Below are 20,954 nucleotides of genomic sequence, written 5' to 3' on the forward strand. Positions count from 1 at the left end.
GATATCTCCCAAAGTGATGTAGTTTTATGTGCTATTACAGCTTTTGACTGGGGATTTGGGTTCCACCCGCTAAACACAGTTCTTGAAAGAGAGCACAATCCCATTGTCTCAGAAGGAAGTCGTATTTTGCCGGTAAGGTCAAGAGACTGCAAAGAGATTTAATGCTTTCTTGAAGACAAAATTTCTTATTTAGCAGTGTAGAGACACACTTGATAGAAGCATTCTTATAATGTAGGAAAAAAGATTGAAAATGGCAAAGCATTATCCCCAGCATTTTGAAGAAATTATGCAAATGGAGAGAAGGCTTGATTAAATCTGGTTATGAGGAACAGCTCCTAAATAAAAAAGGTGTTCCTTATTGTTCAAATTTGACAGTTTGGCTATTAGAATTTCTACTGTTTAGAATACAGCTGATGCACTCATTTTTTTTTGGCAGGCTATCTCAATCTTCCGGTATTCTGTATCTGAAGTAATTTTCTGAAGGTTTTGAGGCTGTGGTAAATCTGTACAGAGTTGCTCAAACAATATTGTTTTTCTTTCTTTTTTTTTTTCCTATTCAGAACTGTGAATGTCAAATCTTTTCCCCTATATCTATCTATATAAATAAAAATTTTAAATGAGATTTCTTCATCCGAGTATTGAAGTGTCTGCTATGCTAAAATGTGAATCAGTCAGAAATTAAAGTTAAAAGTAATTAAACTAGTGCATAAAGTGACATTCTTCTGAAGACCCCATTCACTTGAGATCATATTTTGAGAATGAAGCAAGTGTAACAAATTGAACAAGAGGTAGAATAACTGAATAGGGTTTGAATCATAAAGTGAACAGAAATCAATTCTGTTAACATGCAAGAGAAGGACAATCTATTGTTTTCCAAATCTATCAAAATCCAATCTATTATTGTTTACAGAAGACATTTTCATTTAAATAAAAATAAATTCAATAAATATGTAGGAAGTTTCTGTTTGGAGCTTGGTATCATTTGAAAATAAATTGGTTTTGGGACCTTCCATACACAGCATTCTACAGTGTTTGACTCTTGGTCATCCACTATGGGATAGAAGGAACCCTCTAAAACCTGGTTTGAACACTCACCATAATTTTGTTTACCATTTGTGCTCCAGTTACAAAAATTACACAGTAGCAGGGCTTTCGGTGTATGGTTTGTGGTTTGGCAAAAGGTGACTAAGACCCTGTGACAGGGAGCTGGACTTCTCTTGAGTAGGATCAGTTCTTACAAAGTGCTGTTCTCCAGCCTTAGATAGTTTTCAAGATATTCTGAAAGTGCAGTCCATACTTTTTTCATAAAAGAGATCTTAGCACTTCACAAATGTGGTTCAGGGGACTGATTTCACTTGGGGCTGTGGTGTTGCTTGCTCAGGTTTCTGTCTCTGAGAGCAGAAACTGGTGAGCTAAACAGCTTTATGGAAATATAACTAAAGAGCAGCTGTGGGACCTGTGGTGCACAGAACTCTTTTCATGCTGGGGCCAGAGTCACTTTCCATGTACCAGTGCACAGTGCCAGTTGTGTTGAATTTGGTTATGAGGCACCACCTCTGTGAGACACAAATTTGTGGTCATTGAAAAGCCTGATCTAGCTGAAGATGTTTCTGTTCGTTGCAAGAGGGTTGGACTAGAAGGGCTTTAAAGGTCCCCCCCAACCCCATTGATTCTGTGGTTCTGTGACTGTATTTTCTTTTCATCACAGTGCTGGTTAAAAGACTGTTCTGAAAGTTAGTTTGAGGGCCTGTGTATGGAGCTTGTTAGAAATCTGTGGGTTTGTGCTGCCTATTTTCTGACTCTTAGTACGTTGTGGCACAGAGAAGATGGGTTCTCTTCACCTGTGTCTCATCTCTGCCCGGCTGCCACTGGGCGTTTTGTACCATGGCAGGTCAAATGTGAGTCAACTTGGAGAGCATTCTTACTAAGTCCTAGGTACCAAAACTTGAGTCAGATCTTCTCACCCTCCATATCTCTCGGGTTGCATCAAAACTGTTTTTTTTTCACTTCCCTTTAATCCTAGAGTATGAATAGGACCATTTTCTTCATGATTGCTGAACTTTCACCTTTTATGACCCTCATGTCTGTACTTACCTTGCAGACAGTTATCAATGTAGACTGTTTGCTTCAAAAAGGGAAGAAGATAGAAAAGTAACTGATTTTGTAGTAATGCTGTAACATAAAATTGCAAAAGAATACACAACAAGATACGGAATTATTGGTATTTTTAATCTGTGTTATTGTACTCAGTAAACAATCTGCTGTTAATCTGCTAAACAAATTCAGTGCTTGATTCAGAGAACTTGCAGTGGAAGTAACGGGCTAGACACATGGTTACAGGTGAAGGAAGTAGAAATGGAAAGAAAATATATGTTTGAATGAGATGCAGTTATCATTTAAAATGAGTGGCTAAAAGTAGTGATGATGAGGCTAGGAACAATTTTATATTACAGGCTTTGGAAATCATGTGAAATGATAAAATTAATGTGCATGGGGCAACTTGAAAAGTTGATTTCAAACTATACCTTCTGGCACAGTTGGAAGTTTGAAAACAAACAGGGAAGACGTCAAGAAATAACACTGTTGACACAGTGGCCAGAAGAGACTGCAATTACAAAATACTCAAAGGGAAAGAATTATCCAGAGTTTCTGACAGTGATCTGTGAGATTTAACATAATATCTTGGTGGTGTACAAATCAAAACGTAGTGATCTGATGCATCCATATATAACTTTTCTTAAATATAATTTGTATGAGTATATATTTATTGTGTATAAATAAAGCGATTCATCACAAACTGAAAATGTATTTGTATTTGACTTTATATTCTGTTAAATTCTTCTATTTGATCACACTGTGCTGCTGTGCACTTTGTTAATACTGCTGTTGTTAATATTTCTATTATCTAAGAGTGTTTTCCAAAGTGGATGATTTTGCAGTCATTATGAAAACGACAGAATTTTCAATTATATGAAACTACTGGCATTTATTGTCGTGTGTTTGTGTCTACCATGGCCCTTGATGGAAGTTGTGATACAACTTTTATAAAGCAAGCAAACTTTTATAAAGCTTGAAACATGTCCAATACTTACCAGCTTTCATTTTACAGTAAAGATTATGCATCCTAAAGTGTCACCAGCATTCAAATAATAATCACACCTCAGAATACCTATTATTGGTTACAGACACTTCCCTTCAAGCCTGTAATCTGCCTAAGTAAGAATCAGAGTCTAAAATGGTAAGTACAAGGTGTGATGTTTGTTGCTTAGCAGCCGCAGTGAGCCTGGGGCAGTCTTGCTGCAGTTACACCTGCCTGGGCAGAGCTCTGCTAGGTGTGAAACAACAACTTTTACAAAGGTGCACTTTGCATTTTTTGAATCTGAAACATCACTTCTGTTTGAAATACCCTGTTCACTTGAGTCAGACAGGTCTTTGGACACAAGGATCACAGATCCCCATTTGCTTTGAATCACTGAGTGTTGTGAAAGTAAATTGCTGGAATAGCATTAGTAAAACTTCCAGTGAAAAATGTGGAAACTGGAGAGGAAGTTGAGCATCCCAGACTGGTCCCTGTATAAACATATGGACAGAAAAGAATAGGAAAAGAAGTTTATTTAATTCATCATTATCCTGAATTGAACAGAATTGCACTATTTTCCATAGTCAGAAAGGAAGCACAGTAAGATTTATGAGACTCTTCAGCGCAGGAAAGAAATAAAATATTTTTTAGTTTTTTGTTTCAGCCTTTAAAAATTATTTTTATGAGATATTAATATAATATACCCACATTTGTCTTGTTTTCCTAGTAGTGTTGCAATATAATGCTTTGGGATTTCTAAGAGCTTATCAAAAGCAGGTAAACATAGTTGCTCCTGTTTGTCAAGTAACTCCTATTTAAGAATTAATTCTTTTTTTCCTCTTTCTACCTCTAGTCTTTTGCAGTATGTATTTCCCTTGTGGAGAATGTGCTTCTGGCACTCAGTGCTAGGTACAGATACTTTCCATTATCACGTGTTGGGCAATGCATCTGGGACCTGAGCTTAGGCAAAGATGAATAGCCTGTATCCCACATCTTCATCTTGATTTAACAGAGAGTGTGTGTGCCTCATTATTGAGCTGGGTGAGGTCATTGTGTGTTATCTGCATAAATTGCTCCTCAGCCTTTAAAATTGATTAAAACTGATGTAGGTTTTTAAGAGTTCTTTCACAGAAAGTTGTATGAAAGAAGCTTTATGTAATTAAGAAGTATTTCTATACTTCCTTCTTTACTGGGATTTTAAATTAAAATTAGGCTTTTCTTTAAAGTCCTAATTGATTTTTATTTTTATAAAAATCTTTTTCCTACAGGTTATCTATTTATATGTATTACTTCTCCTACAGGTTTAGCTATCTCTACATCTATGTTTTTCTGCCTCATATGGTCAAACCAATGAGCTTGCCCTCCCAAGTGCCTTTTCCGATTATTTCAGATTTTATTTCTCAGCATACTTTAAAAAAACCTGTTTGTTTTTATGTTGGTCAATTCACCATGCATGTTTTCAAGAGATATTGGTGAACAGATAATTTAGTTTTCGACAGATTGGGAATACAATTTATTCATGGGTACAAAAAATTATTGCTAGTCTAATTTTAGAAGCATAGTCAAAACGCACTGTTTTTTCTTGGATTTCTGTTCCCAGTGTCACCTGCTTCTGTGAGGCTGCACCTCCACAGTCACTGTGTTTTGTGATGGTGGTGCTTGGGCCTCTGGTGTCTGTCTCTGCTTGTGCTTTGTGATGCTGTATTTTTCAAGGTTCAATTTAATTCAAGATTCACTCTACACAGGATAGTTGTGCTAGATCAGTGTTCAGTAGTTAACAGTGTATGTGTACCCCACAGTTTCAGACAGCTGATCTAAAGCTAAAACGTGTTTAGGAAAAAGTCATCTGTTGGCTACACAGCTGTTAAAAGTACAAAAAGCTCAAGCCTGCAAAAATCCAGGCAGGTCCCGAGGCCAGCAAGATTTACACTGCTACATCAGTGTAAAGCCTGAGGCCTTTTAGTAGCAAACCTGTGCACTGAGCCTGTGATGTCCCAAAGAGAGAGCAGAAACCCAGTATTCTTTTTGCTTAGGTGAGTGAGAAAAAAAGTGTTAAAGGTCAGAGATGGACACTCACCATGCTGAGCTGCATGTGGTATGCAATATATTCCATTAAAAATCATGACTAGCCCTTTCATAACCTTTCCACAGTTGACCTGTATGAAGAAGGAACACCGGTGCACTAACTTCCATTGTTTAAAAAGTAATAAATGCAATGTGAAATTAATTAGGTAGAGATGTATTCAGGGTATTTTTTTCCATTCTCGCTATGTTTATAGCATGCACAGAAACTGAGGGAGAAATTCAGACCTGCTAAAGTTTAGAACCAAGTGCAGTGATTTTTAGCATTACAATAGCAAATTCATATGTTTATACAGAGTATTTTAAGAGCAGCCTTCCAAAATTTCTAGTGAGTGCTGTAATAATTTATTGTCTGTATTCATATGGAAACAAATGAGCTGTTCTATGTTATCAAGAAGATGCCCAGTTGGTGAAGGAAGCAACACTTGTTGCCACAGAGAAAGGGAGCAGCAGTCCAACAGGAGACAGTCTTCTCATAGCCTGTTTGGAAAGCCATTAAAATTAGATTTTCCTAATCATACCAAGTAACGGGCAGATGTGAACAAGGTTAACTAAAGGATTTACAGTACTTTTAGAGTTAGGGTAGAAAGAACCTTTTTCTTTTGTTGATCTCTCTCCCTGTGATAGGATTTATGGAAGATTGACTTGGCCAATGGTGCATGGTGCATTTAGGAGTGCAGCGCATAGTTTCCTTTGTTGTTGAGCATTTTATTTCTCTTAGAACTTTTGTTCAATTTTGGTCTATACAGACCAATTTTCCTAAAGAAAAGTTCACATTGAAGTTTAGTTCTGAGTGGGTGCTTTTGTACTCTGATTCAACAATCCAGGGAAAAGTACAAAAGCCTGACGTCTCTGAGAGACAGAGGAGAAAAGTGTGGGCATGGAGGGAGTTAAGAATCGTCATGGGCTACATGCACTCAGTATAGAGGGCTTTGTAACAAATAATTCTGCAATAGCAAGTCTCTGTTAGTTCAAATGGGAGAGATGAGCAATCACCATTTCTTACTTCAAATTAGAGGACTGGGCCATAGGAATCATGTGAAGTTTAATAAGGGCAAGTGCCAGATTCTGCATATGGGACCAGGCAACCCTGCTTGTGTGTATAGACTGGGGAATGAGAGGCTGCAGAGAAGCACCATGGAAAGGGACCTGGGGGTCCTGGTCTGTGGCAAGTTGAATGTGAACCAGCAGTGCCCTGGCAGCCAGGAGGGCCAACCCTGTCCTGGGGGCATCAGGCACAGCATGGCCAGCTGGGCAAGGGAGGGGATTGTTCTGCTCTGCTCTGCTCTGCTCTGGGGTGGCCTCACCTCCAGGGCTGGGGGCAGTTCTGGGTGCCACAACATAAAAAAGACATTAAACTATGGGAGAGGGTCCAAAGGAGGGTGATGGGTCTGGAGGGGAAGCTGTATGAGGAGTGGCTGAGGTCACTTAGTGTGTTCCACCTGGAGAAAGGGAGACTGAGGGGAGACCTCATTGCAGTCTGCAACTTCCTCACGAGGGGAAGCAGAGGGGCAGGCACTGATCTCTTCAGTTTTGTGACTGAAGTCAAGAAAAAGGCATGAAGCTGCATTGGGAGAGGTTTAGGCTGGATATCAGGGAAAGGTGCTACCCCCATAGGGTGGCTGGGGACAGGAGCAGGCTCCTCAGGGAAGTGATTGTGGCACTGTGCCTGAGAGAGTTCAAGAGGTGTTTGAACAACAGAGTCAGGCTCATAGTGTGAAGCTTGGGGATGGTCCAGTGCAGGGCCAGACTTGGACTTGATACTCATGATGGGTCTGATGAGTCTCTTCCAACTCAGCATATTCAGTGATTCTATGGTTTTCTGAATAGAGAAACTGATGAAGATGTGACTGTTTCTTGCCAAGATAGTTTGAAATATAATTACTGTATAATTACATCTGTGTGAAGAAAGAGCTACAGCTTTTAAAAGCTTCTTTAAGATTCCCCCTAAGTATGATCCCAATTTTCATTCACACACAGACCTCCTGATTTTTTTTCTTAAATGAATGAGCAGAAAGGAAAAAAAAAATAGGATAATTCTCAGATACTCTCTCTTTTTGTCTGAAAGCAAGAGCATTCCCAGCAAGGAAAGGACAGAACAAGAATTTTAAAAGCTCTGGAAGATTTCAGGTTAGGAGGAGAAGGTGTCAAAGTTAATCAACTGCAAATCACTGTTTAAGAAATTCTTCCTCCCCTGAAACATCATCGAAGAAGACAAGCTGAGGGCAGACCTTATTCCAGGCAATTTATAGGAATGCCTGAGTACCTTGACCCTCACAATTTGAGCTCTGAAATGTTAATTGTGTATCCAACTACTTGAGTGGAACCCAGAATTTTGAACCTGTGAAAAACCTACTATAAAAATATCCTTTGCAATAGTGCCCTGCAGGGAAATTCACAGAAGTGATTCAAAAAATACAGCTAAGAGAAATGCTTCGGGATATTTTCAGACTAGTTGTTATATGAATATTCCTGAACTGCGGAGGTTGTGTAACTTCAGCTTAAGCTCTCTGAATATGGGACAATCTGGGGACATTTTTTATACAGTTAAAGCTGCAGCATAATTTCCTGAAGGTGAAGGATAAGATTGTGCTCTCAGGGTAGATTGTTCTTTCAGGCTTTTACAACTGGCAGCCTGTCCTGTTCACAAAGGAGGGCTCTGAGACCAGTCTGTGAGGTGAGGCGACCAACCCAAACTGGGTGCCAGCACCCAGGAAATGTTCCAGAGCAGAAGGTTGCACCCTGGATCTTCTCCTGAACCAGAGAGGAAGTGCAAAAAATGGATTGCATGGGATGGAGTGGCTTGGTCAGCACCTGGTCCAGCCAAGGTCAGCCCACCATGGTGCAGCTCAGCACACATCCCTAAGGATGTGCATTATTCATTCACCTGCTTGGCACAAGGATCTTTTGGGGTTCTGTGTACCCATAAAAAGGAATTCAGTAAACTTAGAAATGGCCATGGTCATCAACTGCTGTTGATTTCTTTTTAACATCACAGGTGGCCTAAAAGTAAGAGGGAAGATTTTGCAAAAAAATATCTTTGCTGATATGCACTGAGAATTTGCAGATAACTTGTTTCTTTAGTATATACAAAAAGCTGTAGGAAATCAGAGGCAATTTCTGAATTTTGATCTCACTCTCAGACTGGGAAGCCAAGTATCAGGACCAACATATTATTTAAGGAATTTGAAGAACCTGTTCTTTAGGAGAAAGCTAACCAGAGGTCATTTTCATAATGATGAAAGTCTTTTTAATAGTATTATTCTATGAGCCAGAAGTTTTTTTTTATTTTCTTTTTTCTTTTTTTTTACCCTTAGAAGGGTAAAGTAAGTAGGATAGAATGTAATCATAGGTAACTTCCATTAACATTTGGTAACAAAGGTTTCCTGCCATGCTTGCTTGAGAGCTGAAATGTTATCCCATTGAATGTCAGCTGGACAATTCCTGAGGTTTAGAAGCTGATTCATGCATCTAATACAGGATGTGGAGTCTATCACAAGCCACAGCAGTGGAGGAATCTTCAAAAGACTAATTGTTGATCAGTCCTGGAGCATTTAATTGCAACCAAGTTACAATTCACAAAGCAAGTGAAAATAAGATGGGTAATAAATATCTTGTACTTTTTTTTCTATGAGGAAGTAGTATAAAACACCAACTAATCTTAGTGCCAACCCTGACCTTACTCAAATAATGTAGATATACTTTATGGTTTTGGATTTGTGTAACTGTCATTAAAATTACCTGATGTTAGACTCTGATGAGGAAACCATTGATTTTTAGGAAGTCTGGATGCTCCATAGTGAATAGTCAGTGTGAGGAAGAGTGGCTGCAGTGAAAACTTACAGATTTAGCTTAGAAAGTTCTAAGATTTCAGCTGTTCCATGCAGAAATCTAATTTGGGAAGCTGTGAAGAGTTATTTCAGTATATTAAGCCTGTAGTTTGGGCACACAAAATATTTACTGCAAACATTGCAGAGATTAAAAGAGAAGCTTCTCTGTAGAGGTCTCCACAAACATTCATGCAGTTTAGAAAAGATTCAGTATTTTGATCATAAAATTGACAATGTGGACTTTCAAACCACATGCTAAATAAAGTTATCCACAGAAGTTCAAAGGCACAAACTTTGTTGGATTTATAACCAAGCGATTATTTAAAAGCTGGAAAGAAAATGCCTTTATATGTCAATGAGCTTGCACACTTTTGTCTGGTGCAAAACTCATGAAAAATACTCTGTAAAGGAAGTGCCATTGCATATACTGACAATCCTGCAAAATTCTCCTGGCAAGAGGATTCATTCATTCATTTGCTTTCCAGAAATCAACTTTACAGGCATTAAATAATTACAAAATTCCTTGGAAACTTATAGCATTCTTCCCAGTTATGTTTTTGAGCTTCAAACTGATTGAGAGAAAGAATAAATATTGTTGGAGGGAAAAGAGGAGGACTGCTTTTATATATCCAACTGCGCTCAGAATTTGCCATTGTCTCAAAACTGCTCTTTTCAATGCTGCAACGGATTGAATACCACTAACTTAATTTACTTTGGAAACAAAATGTCTAGAATTACTTCCTTTATTTTACAAGTTCAGCTAGTCCTGGGGAAGATACTTGAAAAAGATGCCCTAAATTTTCAGGTCTAACCAGACAGAAATTTCTAAGGTGGCAAATGGCAGAAGGCAGTGTAGTGGGGTCTGTGGTGTTGTGCCAGCTGAGCAGGCATGCCAGGAGATGGGTTTGTCTGTCCAGGGAACCTGGATCCCTTTCTGACCCAACCAAATAGCCTAGATTAAACCCATGGGTACTGTTGATGAGTAGCGTCAGATTTGGTTCTGCTGTTGAAGTTGAATTTGTTGTATTTGAACCCAATTTATGAAAAATTTACTGAGTGTAGGAAGGGCACAAACTGACCTTCCTGCTTTTATCTGGGAGAGCTCCCAAGCACTGCCACCTTCATACTGGCCTTCCAGTGGGAAGCCTGGTGGTAGCCATCGCTCTGAAATGTTAATTTCTGCCAGACTGACCAGACTAAAGTGTTTTAATTAAGCCAAATGATGTGTTCTGGACAACTTTCATTATAAATTGGGTTCTCTTTCTGGTACGTTACTTTCTGAATGCTGACACTGATTTTCAGAGAATGTTTTTTTTAAGCCATCCCTTCAGCTGATCTCAGTCAACAGAGCTCCTTTAAGTTAATGATGATAAGTTCCTATAGATCAGCTGAGGCACCTGACTTAGAATTTCTCTATATGCTATGTAATAGTGTAAACTCATTTTTTACTTGGTTGCATATAGGATCCACCTCTTCCAAAGAGGCATTTTTGGAATGTGTTTTACAGTGTTTTATATCCCTGTGTTTTGTTTTTCTCCAGGCTTTTGAAAAAGGAAGAAAATTTTATTTTTATCCCTCGTTCCCGTGAAGAGCTTCCAGAAAACTTTCCAAAGGAAATTCCTGGGATCTGTTACTTCCTGGAGGTCAGAAGTGGTCAGAAGCCGCCAAAACCTTCCATCCCATCTGCCAGAGTGAGAAAGGTGTCTTACAACATCGGCACCATGTTCCTCCGGGAGACCAGCCTATGAGGCCGGCTGCAGATCAAAGACTTGTCAAAAAAGCACAAGCCCAGAACTGGGTCCATGACAGGGGAGTTGGAGGTTCTTTGTGTTTCACTGCCTTCTTCTGAACAGGCAGTAAAAAGCTCCATGTAATGTCAGGCAATAATCATTTTAAAAGGTGGGTAACTGCTGTCAGTAAACAAAGTGGAGATAGGGAAAAAATATTAAACAATGTACTTCCACTTCCAGAGGAATTTCTTTCATAAACTTCAGTCTGGCCCCTCTATGGCAAACAAAACAACGAAACAAAACCCCAACTCTCAAATTAGAGGTTGGTCTTGTTTTGTGCAGAAAGGATGATGGTTCTCTGTAGATTTGCACCAGCTAAGCAGAATTGAGAGTCAGTTCTGATTATGCATTCCTATATTTAATGTGTTCTTCAGTAAGGTAATGGTGTTTTTTAACTTTATGAACAAGCATTTCATACATATACTGTAGAGCTATTGTAACCTTCCTGGCAGGAGGAATTATGACTCAATACAAATATTGTAGGAATTTTACCTATTTTTATACATATTTCACTTTCTGGATAATTACATTCCACATACTGTAAGCTGAGTGAGCTTAGATAGCTTTTCAGAAGAAGTTACTGTATATTTCATACATTCTACCTATCAAATCTTATTGTTATACAAGTGGGAAGAAGGCATTTCTTGACTTTTTTGGCAACAAAAAAAAGAATCAATATTTACAGAATAAAACCCCCACTTTGATAAATCACTTTATCTGGTTTTTATGGTAAAGCTTTAGATGAGCACTGTCTTCTTATATAAAATAATGTTCAGTATTTGTCCTACAGTGTTGTATGTCCAGTCCTTCCAGGACAATGTAAACAAAGTGCAGAAGATCAATGTGTGGACAAACAGAAAAATTCTCCTCAATGGGACTTGTTTTCCCTCTAAATTATCAGCCAAACTGATTTTCAGTAAAAGCCCTGAACTTCTCTAAAAATTTGGTCTTGTGAAAACTTATTCTGAGGAATTCCAGCAGACACTGGAAGCTCTCTGGATGCTGGTTTTCCACATTTTTTAAATAGAACTTGTGCTCCTAGTCCAGATTGATTGTTGAAAATCCATTCTGTTAATAATGATTGCTCATTTGGAAACTTCCTCTATTGTTGGATTGGCTGACGGTCCCCTGCTTTATCTAGCTGAGATCAAAAAAACACCAAAAAGGGAAAGGCAGTACTTTTCCAGGTTTAATGCAAATGGCAGTTCAAGATTTTTGTTAGTCCAAGACAATTAAAAAAAACCAAAACAACAAAAAGAAAACAAAAGCAAAAACCAAACAAAACCAAAAGAAAAACCAAACAAAATCCAAACAAGGGCAATTCTTTGCTGTTGAAAATCAATACAGTATTATTGTCTTCAATTAATCCAGTTCAAGCAAGATGTGTATCTGGAACATTTTCAGGCATTTTTTATTTCTCAGGTTTTCTTTTTCACAAGTAGTGGTGGTCAGTTTTCCTGTGTGGGTGTGCTGCCTTTGGATCCTGCTAGGGTGGGTGATGCTGTGAGTTTGCAGATTGTTAGTTAAAATCTGTGCCGTGATTCCAAAGTGGCTTAGCTGCACATGGGCCTTTAATCACTTTAATCAAAGATAAGACTCAGCAGCAACTAGAAGGAATAAGATACTCTGCATTTCTCTAATTCAGAACAGAAATGAGTTTGCTAATGGATTTAGTAGTCACAACATGAGGCACCTCTTGAAAATAAGTAAATAACTTTCACCACATTTCCAAGATTGTCCAGCTGGATCTTTCTGTGAAGGGAATGACAGTTCTCTATTTCTCCCCTTTGACCAGTAGCCCCTGTGAGTCAGCATAACACTGCTAGCCTGTGCTGAGAATGTTTCAGGATTCCTTTCCATAAAGCCTTTCTGGATGAGAAAGGACTGTCTTGAACCTTCACCAACTTCAGCAGGCAGATGATGTCTGAACTTATTGTGCAGGGGTGAGTTCTTCCTTGCCTGAGGAGGGTAGATGCATGGGAATTAGCCCCAAAACCTATTTTAATGCAAATTTCCTCACTTTCTAGTGGGATACTGATGTTAAAGATTTCTTCCATTGGTGTTAGAGCATTGCTGGGATTAGAGTTGTTATTTTTTTATCTACCTTGATAAACAGCATACGGAGTTATGTGGTCTATCTAAAAAATTACTTTAAAAAACTGTTCAAGCTTGAGATTGTGAAATTTCCATCCAAATTACAGATCTGAGAATTTCCTGCACAGGATGACAAGTTTTAGCCTATAGCCATTAGTTTGCACATAGACAGGATGTAGCATGCATTTTTTTTACCCTGGGAAACCAGTGAGATGTGTAAGAATCAGAAATGGATCAAAGTTCATATTTCACCACTGAAAGAGGAATGTCACTTCCCAGCTAATAAATCCATAGTTCTGATGTCATTACTTAGTTCCCTAGAGTGATTTTTTTTCAAATAGTCATTAGTAGATTTAGATTTCAGTCTGACTTCTCTGGCACTTCTTCATTGTTCAGTAGTTGCTGATGTCAGGATCTCAAGCTATCTGGCCAAGGTCTTTTTCTCTTCTCACCGCCCACACTCCTGTGTGAAGAGTACAAATTTAGAGGTTTAGACCAAAAGCTTGTAGTTCAATATCTTGTCTCTTACAGTTGCCAGTAAGAAATGTCTGGATTAATACTGCACCTGATCTTGATAACAGAAACATTTTCGTAGTAAATGGTGGATAAATGCTAGTTTTACTGGCAAATTGGAGAAGCAATCAAAACCAGTTTGTATCACCATCCTCATCCTCTCAGAGACTTTTTGTTGTATAAGGAGATTTAAAATCAGAGAGATCTGTGTGAGAACTGAAAATTGGTATCACCATTGGTAGTGTTTGCAAATAAATCATCTAGCTCCCCAAATCAGAGTACACTGACTGTATAAAAATATGCAGTCTTTGTTTTTCATAAGTTTATGTAAAGGTTACATATCTAGAACTGCAGTGCAGATGCTAGGTATTATGTCATTTGTGTTATGAGGAGGGATGTTAATGAAAAGAGTGTGGGCTCTCTGGGGACATTTTTCTATGTCAGTGTGAGGAAAGTGTAAAACAAATTCTCAGCACTTTCTAAATTAGTAGTTGCATCTGCTGCCTTTCATATTAGGTTGCAAGCTTATTTTGTTGCACACCTTTACAAAGTGAAATGAAACTTATTATCAAGATTGATGCTGTCATGTCAATTAGGTGGTAGTCAGACTCAACATTTCTCCAACACTTACTTTTAGTGATAGGGAAATGGTTCTCATTTTCCTGGTGTTGTCTTCATAAATAGAAAGGTTCTCAGAATTTTGTACCTTGAGATGATGAGGTGAAGAGGTTAGAGGTGCTGAAATGGTTACAGAAATCATATACTCTAGATGGAATTTTCTTTCAACTTTTTACTTCCTATAAAACAGATGATCTTTGGTTCCTCTGGGTAAGAATTCTTGTGTTTCTTCACGTAGCTGCAAGAAGCCACATCTGCTGTCTTGAGTTTCTATGCAGAACAAATCTACCCTCTCTGAAGAGAGAGGGAGGAGGTCTATTTTGTATTGCATGTACAAGGCAAAAGGAAGGTGATGTGAGGACCCCCCTAGCTGGGTTCATCAATCTCTTTATGGCCAGTTGCTTGTACAAAGGCCAAAGTAAAGAGAGTCCACAGTCTTTTCCCCAGAACACTTTTTACACAGCTTGTGTCAGATTTTTCCATCTGTTTGAAGCTCCCCATCGCACAGGCCTTTCTGTGATGCTGTTCATAGAGATCATGAACTCAGAGCAAAAAGGAAATAGTGATGAAGTGGTAGGGTGGTGGATAACTTTTGTTTTGCATCTGTCTGGTAAAATTTGCTATTCAAAGACAACAGCCTCTGCATGGGAGAATTGCTCCTAAGCCAGGACTCTCAAAGTGTGGTTTTCTTGCAGGATCCCAAAGGATATTTCAGTTTTAATTTCAGAGAGCCAATAGTCATTAACTGTGATTGTGGTTTTGGCTTCTCTACTCATTCCCACATTCAGTTTCAGATCTGAGTCTGTTGTGAAGCCTGGAAACACGCCTCTGCAAACAGAAAACCAAAGCTCTTAAAACCTTGGAAATCTTGTATGGGAATTGCCTGTTTTGAAGAAATGCTTGTGATTGAGTCATTAACAGTCCATGGCAGCTCATGTGTGTGCACATGCCATTTCACAGTGCTGTCTACTCTTGTGCTTGCAGTGTTCCCTACCAAGCCCAACAGCAGGATTGGGCATATTTAACATCCATCTTCCATTTTTCCCTGTATAAAGCAAGCAGTGCAAAACCATTGCATGCTGCATGCATTTACAAGTATCAGCACTGCACTAAGATGTAAACTCTGATAACCAGTTTCACATTGTATATTTCTTGCTCTGAATAGATCCTTCTCTCAGGCAATTTAAAAATGAATAGAACAAAAACCAGCACCCAAGACTGCTGTGTTGCATTACAAATGAGTCTGAGACCTGCATTGGTTGTTGGTGCAAGCCGAATTGCTGAACAACTTTCTGGTTCTTGAACTGCCACAAGCTGTCACATGTACATGCTTCATGCAGACAGTCCTGTCAAGGAATCTGTAATCCAGCACCAGGGACATCTTCTGAGTTTTCCTCTTCTAGTCTGAGGCCACTACCTCACCTCTGCTGTGTGTACAGAGCTCACTGAAGAGACCTACTTCCCTGTCCTAATGCAGTCCAGAGCTTCTGGCTTCCTTTCTGGATTCTGGCAATCTTTTGCAAAATTGTGCATGTGTAGTATTGGAAGTAGCAGCATGCTTAAATTAGCAACAAAACAAGAAGCTGAAAAAAGCTTGTCAAACTCAGAGACAGTTGGTTCCTTTCCCTCGAGGTGATACATTATTCATAATGCTGTACAGGACTGAGGGTGCCAGTGACAGGAGAGGCTATGGATGAACTGAAGATGCTGAGTGTGCAGTAGACTCAACAAGTAGGAGTTGATTGGCTTCTTCTACTGTTAATAATTCTATCATCTTGCATGCTATGTCCTGCTCTTGTCAGGGTTCTCCTCTCCAAAAGATTTCCACTTACCTTCCTTTAGTACACTGTATGTGACATAGTGAATAATCCCTATTGTTGTTCTAATTAGCATATATTGTTGACACAGCTGCTTACATCTAAAGAATAACTGGGGTTAAAGGGCTGATCTTACTCTTGCAGCAAAGACAAAGCTGCTACAGTGGCACAGCAGGCACTCCCATCCCTAGAGAGGGAAAACAATGCCGTGCAAGTTTCCGCTGGTGGATTTGGGTGAAGTCATTGCATGAACAGCCCATGGCATGTTTTTTAGCTTTCACAAGCACCAAATTTATCTGCGCAGATATGAGTTACTCCTTAACAATGTTATTCATTTGCAATGCATGAGCAGGCTTACAGCAAAAATCTGTGAAGTGTTTAACCTCATATACATGATTGATCTTTTGTGGCTTGGCTGTTAATCATGCTTGAAAGCAAGAGAGACAGTGAAACTGAGGAATGCAGCAATTCAGTCACAGGCAAGAGGTCATTCACCTCTGCAGATGCTACCTTGCTCCTGTGGCTTAGAAAGGTTGACCTCCAGTTATCTGTGGTCCAGGTTAGTGTCACTGTGTCATTGTAGCAACGAAATGGCCTCTGAAAACAGCATGAGGCATCTCAGTCTGCTTCCCTCTGGGCTGGAGTTCACATTAGAGAGCCCAATACAACATGTGATGCAAAGTGGCAACTTTGCTGGCAGCCTTAACAAAAGAATCAGTGAAAGCAGATGTTAAACCAGCTGTTTGCCCCAGGGATTTTAGTTTCCAAAGGCAGAGTGAGCTGAATGTGTTTTAATTTGGGCAAAAAGAAAAGAGAGGATTTCAGAGAAATTAGTGTCTTCCTTGGCTAGCAAGGAGGCAGTGGAATTAACATGAATCAAGAGGGACATGCTGATTACCTTGGCTGCAGCAGTGCCTTCAGCTGTCTGGCCCTCCTTGGCATTCCAATGATCAAAGTTCCTTTTGAAAACTGGAGGACAGGTAAGCTCTTCAGGCACTTGTCCCCTCTGCTTTAGAAAGAGTATGAGGCTGCCTAAATCCTTGAGTGTTCTCAACTTTCTCAGTGACCACAGATGGCAAACTTAGACTAGACATCTGTTTTTTAAGATGGCCAAGATAAGGGAGATTGATCCCACTGAATTACATTCTTTTCAGCCCAAGTGCTGTGTCTCTCATCTTCTTTTGTGCTGCTTTTCAGCATCTTGCACTGGCCACAATAAATTGAATTGAACTAAGTGTCTGAGGGATAGATAAGCATATTCCAAAATAAGTAAAACTGGTTACCACTGTAGCCATGGTGACTGTTGTGAACATGGGCTACAGCAGTTCTGCAGATCCCTTCTAGTGTCTGAACTCTTTGCATGTGATTCCAGCACTGCCATCACAACTCTGGGATGCCATTTGGAATGTGATTTACAAAAGGTTTTGAGCTTTGAGCCCCTAGCCCAGTTATGCAAAACCTGTGTGCCACATTCACCTGAACTGTATGCCAGAATGCCTGAGTAAACCTTATCCTGTAGTCAAGATGGTAATAACATATAGATTCTAAAGAACAGAGAGATAGCTTCCAGGTTATCATTAACACACATTTTTTTGTGCTTTTGTGAATTTGTTGGCCAAAACTTTCTATTAGGAGAAGGTGTCACACTGAGCTTCTTGTTTTCTAGGTAATTATTCCTTAGCAATACTCTCTAATGACTACTCTTGAAGCAATAAGTAAAGCCATGTTAATCTCTTCTGTGTAGGCTCCTGTACAACACCCATCACCTTAACAAAACACTTTTCTGCAGGACATTAAATGGCAGAATAACACCCTGACATGTACTGTTTGTCCTTCCATCCTCTTCCTCAGAGATATGATTTTTTGAAGTGGTGTTTTTTTCTTAGTTTTCTAAAAGTATATGTTGCTACTCACTTAAATAATTAAAAGCAAAATCAGAACTATGGACCAGAATTAGAAAAGAGTTTTGAATGTAAAAAGTATTTTAAAAGACTGTCCACTAAGTAAGACTAGTCTCACATTCTAGAAACAACAGTAGGGGTAATAGATGTAAGATACACCCAGGAATGATAAATAGGAGTAATAAACCAGGCAGATATATACAATGGATTATTTCTGTTTTATACACAACAGTAAATAGATGCTAAAACCGATTAATACCCACAGAGGGCAAATACTGTTTAATCCATTTTGGCATTTTTTATTACCAGTACATCCCTAAGGTATTATTTTTTCCTTTCCTAATGAGATTGGAACATACTGTTAAATGAATATCAGAGTTTCTGAACTTATTGCAAAAGAACAAGCTTAGGAATAAATAAACATCAAGGAGAGATTTTTTTAGATGTGAGTCATTGCATGAGAGAACAGATCATATGGAAAAGAAAAAGGAGGTACTGACAGGTATATTTCTTTTAGAGGTTTCTATGGCGCTTCTGGTTGATTGAAATAATTCTGAAACTGTACACTGAAAGCCTGGCTTCCCAATTCAGATTATTTGCATTTCCAAGAAGAAGCAGGTAATTTTTAAATTCACATTAAGGGTCATAGTTCTCAATTCCAGTTTCTCTGCTTAAACGCAACGTCTTTCTGAAAGCTGAATCTTTGCTGAGTGATCCTGAGGTTCTAAATACCTAAATAAGTTTTGGAAACGTGGGTTAGAAATCCCCTCTCTAAATTAATTCCCATGTGCTTGTCAGTGTTTAAGTGTATAAATATTCATCTCTGGAAACTTCTTGTAGGTCCTGCAAGTGTATAAATAAGAAGCATCTGAAGAAAGTGAAGTCTGTGTGTAGGAGAGGGCAGCTGTACATAGATGTGGTGCTGATGTTAGCTTTCATCTGCTTGGAAGCTGGATGACACAGAAATTATTCATACAAAGTGCAAGAAAGTATTGCACATAGTGTCATGGACTCAGAGGGTATAAGGTTGAATTTTAGAGTCTATAATCCTTAAAGTTTTAGTGGACTTGCATGAGAAATGCATGATTGAGTTTTTTATTTTAAGTATGAGTTGAATCTCTACTTACAGAGAAAAACTATGAGGGGTAAAAGAAAATCTAGAAAGTCTAAATGCAAAATGCAAAGTGTCCTGCTTTTTTGTATTATTTGGCTTTTCTGGAGATAGGAATAAGAATTCCTCCATGAGTTTCAATACTGAATGCAACACTAGATGTGAAACAGGGCAAGTGAGGTACTTCGCCAACTGGAAATTTGGAGGTGGTAGTAAGAATGTATTTTAAAAGGTATATAGGGATAAATGTTAACACTTAAAAAAAATGGAGACTGCTTTGCGCTGTATGTAAATATTGTTTAGAAATATCTAAACAGAAAGAAAGCTTGGAATACTGTTGTATCATAATAAAAAGGTACAAAGTCTATGAGACAATCTGCAGTTGACACCCTTTCCTTCAGAAATAGCAATACATGGAGTTTTCAAATGCACATTCAACCAAGAGCTGTGTGTAGTAAATTTCCAAGAAAGTGTTATTTTACCCAGTAGCTTCTGCAGAAATGTCATGCAGATCATGTTGGGTAAGGCCAAAATTTAACTCTGTTGTTTAGAGCTTAGTAAGAGATACAGAGCATCCCAAAGCCAATCTTTAAATATGCTCACTGTCAGGACAGCATTGTGCCCTTTATTGAAGTCTAAACAAAACCCATTCTAGATGAAACTCCCATCCTAATACATGACATTTATACTGTCTTGCCAAAAATTAGGACTTCACTAAGTTGCAGACGTCTTTGATGCTAGAATATTCCTTATTATTCCTATGTCTCACTGTGCCCAAGTTGCACTGGGGTCGTCTGGAGAACCAAGAGTTTGGGGAATTGCTGTAAATATGAGTGAAATTCAGCTGATCTGCATTTAGGCATCTAAAACTTATGTCTGGTCTGAGCTAGTCAGGACAGTTTCCTCTACAGTCAGGGCAGACATCCTGGCATTTCAAAGATTGAGCTGTCCTGGAGAAAGCCTTAGGGATGAGATAAACCACTGCCTTAGCTATGCTCTTCTCTTTTCTCCCCAGTGACCACTGTGAAGGACTGGTTCAGGTTAGCTGCTGTGATGTAGGTGAGATAAATCCCCCTGCTTTTAAGAATGAGAAGATTTAAAGAATAGAACATCAAATACATATGGAGACAAAGACGCTGGGGCGAGGGCCAGGCTTCAGCCAGAGATTCAAAGGGATGTGACAGTAAAATTATTAATATATAAGATTTTAGAAGTCTGGCTAGAGGGTTTATTCTAGTTGTGAGAACACTCCTTTCAATTTAAAACTAACAATCTGTGATTGTTGCTAACTCCCCACTTTTGCTCTAAGATAGCGTATTATCTGATGTATTCACCAAGAGCCATCTCTCCAAACCATCGTGTTTACTGCTTGATTCCTTCTCGGAATAGCTACTTAATAAATCCATCCATCCCAGAAATATGTATATATATATATGTTAGCATTGAAACAATAAATTTTCCTCACCAAATTTTTTTCTGTTTTGTTTCCTTGAAACAGTATATAGGTCAGTGTCTGCAATCACTTGGGAAAGAAAGGAGAGCAGAGAGTGAGGTGCTGGCTGGATGTTCTCTCACTCTGACCATAGTTACTAAAGCTTCTATCTGACCCCTCTGAGTCACACTTGTGTTGTGGTGCACTTGGAGTACCCAGATTCTCAGGGGTCAGGAACATGTGTCAGGCTCTGAACCAGAGAGGAGTAGGAAGAACCAGGGCTGCCACTCTGCTACACTGCTCCCATACGTCTCTCTTCTGTTTGCAGTTGCCGTTCTGATCCTTAGACATCTGTGGTGATTTTCACTGCACTCATGGTCCGTGGGAAAGTCCCTCTTGAGAAGAATCAATAGTATGCACTCCTCCACACTGTGAACTGTTGCTCTCCAGAGAAAAGGATTAGAAATAGTATTGTCCTCAAGAGCTGAGAAAACTTGCAAATTTTCCATGTACAGTAAACAGTTTCTATAATTACCAGGAAAACAAAACAGAGAGGCAGAGCTGTGCAGCAGGGCCAGCCCATCTCATACACACTGCTGTGATAATGAAATCCAAACCCTGTGGAATTGCAGACACATTATTCTCACTTGCTTTAAAGGTCAGCTAAAAAGCTGATTTCTCAAGTGG

At 39.0% G+C, this 20,954-nt stretch overlaps 1 protein-coding gene across 1 annotated transcript in view; it reads left to right on the top strand.

The window, feature by feature from the left end:
- GUCY1A2 (guanylate cyclase 1 soluble subunit alpha 2) overlaps positions 1–13,976 on the top strand; it is a 124,054-nt gene extending 110,078 nt beyond the window's left edge. Inside the window, exon 8 of the mRNA XM_014311752.2 lies at positions 10,532–13,976. Coding sequence (XP_014167227.1) covers positions 10,532–10,739 — 208 coding nt within the window. The 3' untranslated portion in view covers positions 10,740–13,976. The remainder of the gene's footprint in view (positions 1–10,531) is intronic.
- Positions 13,977–20,954: the final 6,978 nt, after the last annotated feature.

The sequence above is a fragment of the Geospiza fortis genome, unplaced genomic scaffold (genome assembly GCF_000277835.1).
Source record: "Geospiza fortis unplaced genomic scaffold, GeoFor_1.0 scaffold16, whole genome shotgun sequence".
Classification (NCBI taxonomy): Eukaryota; Metazoa; Chordata; class Aves; order Passeriformes; family Thraupidae; genus Geospiza; species Geospiza fortis.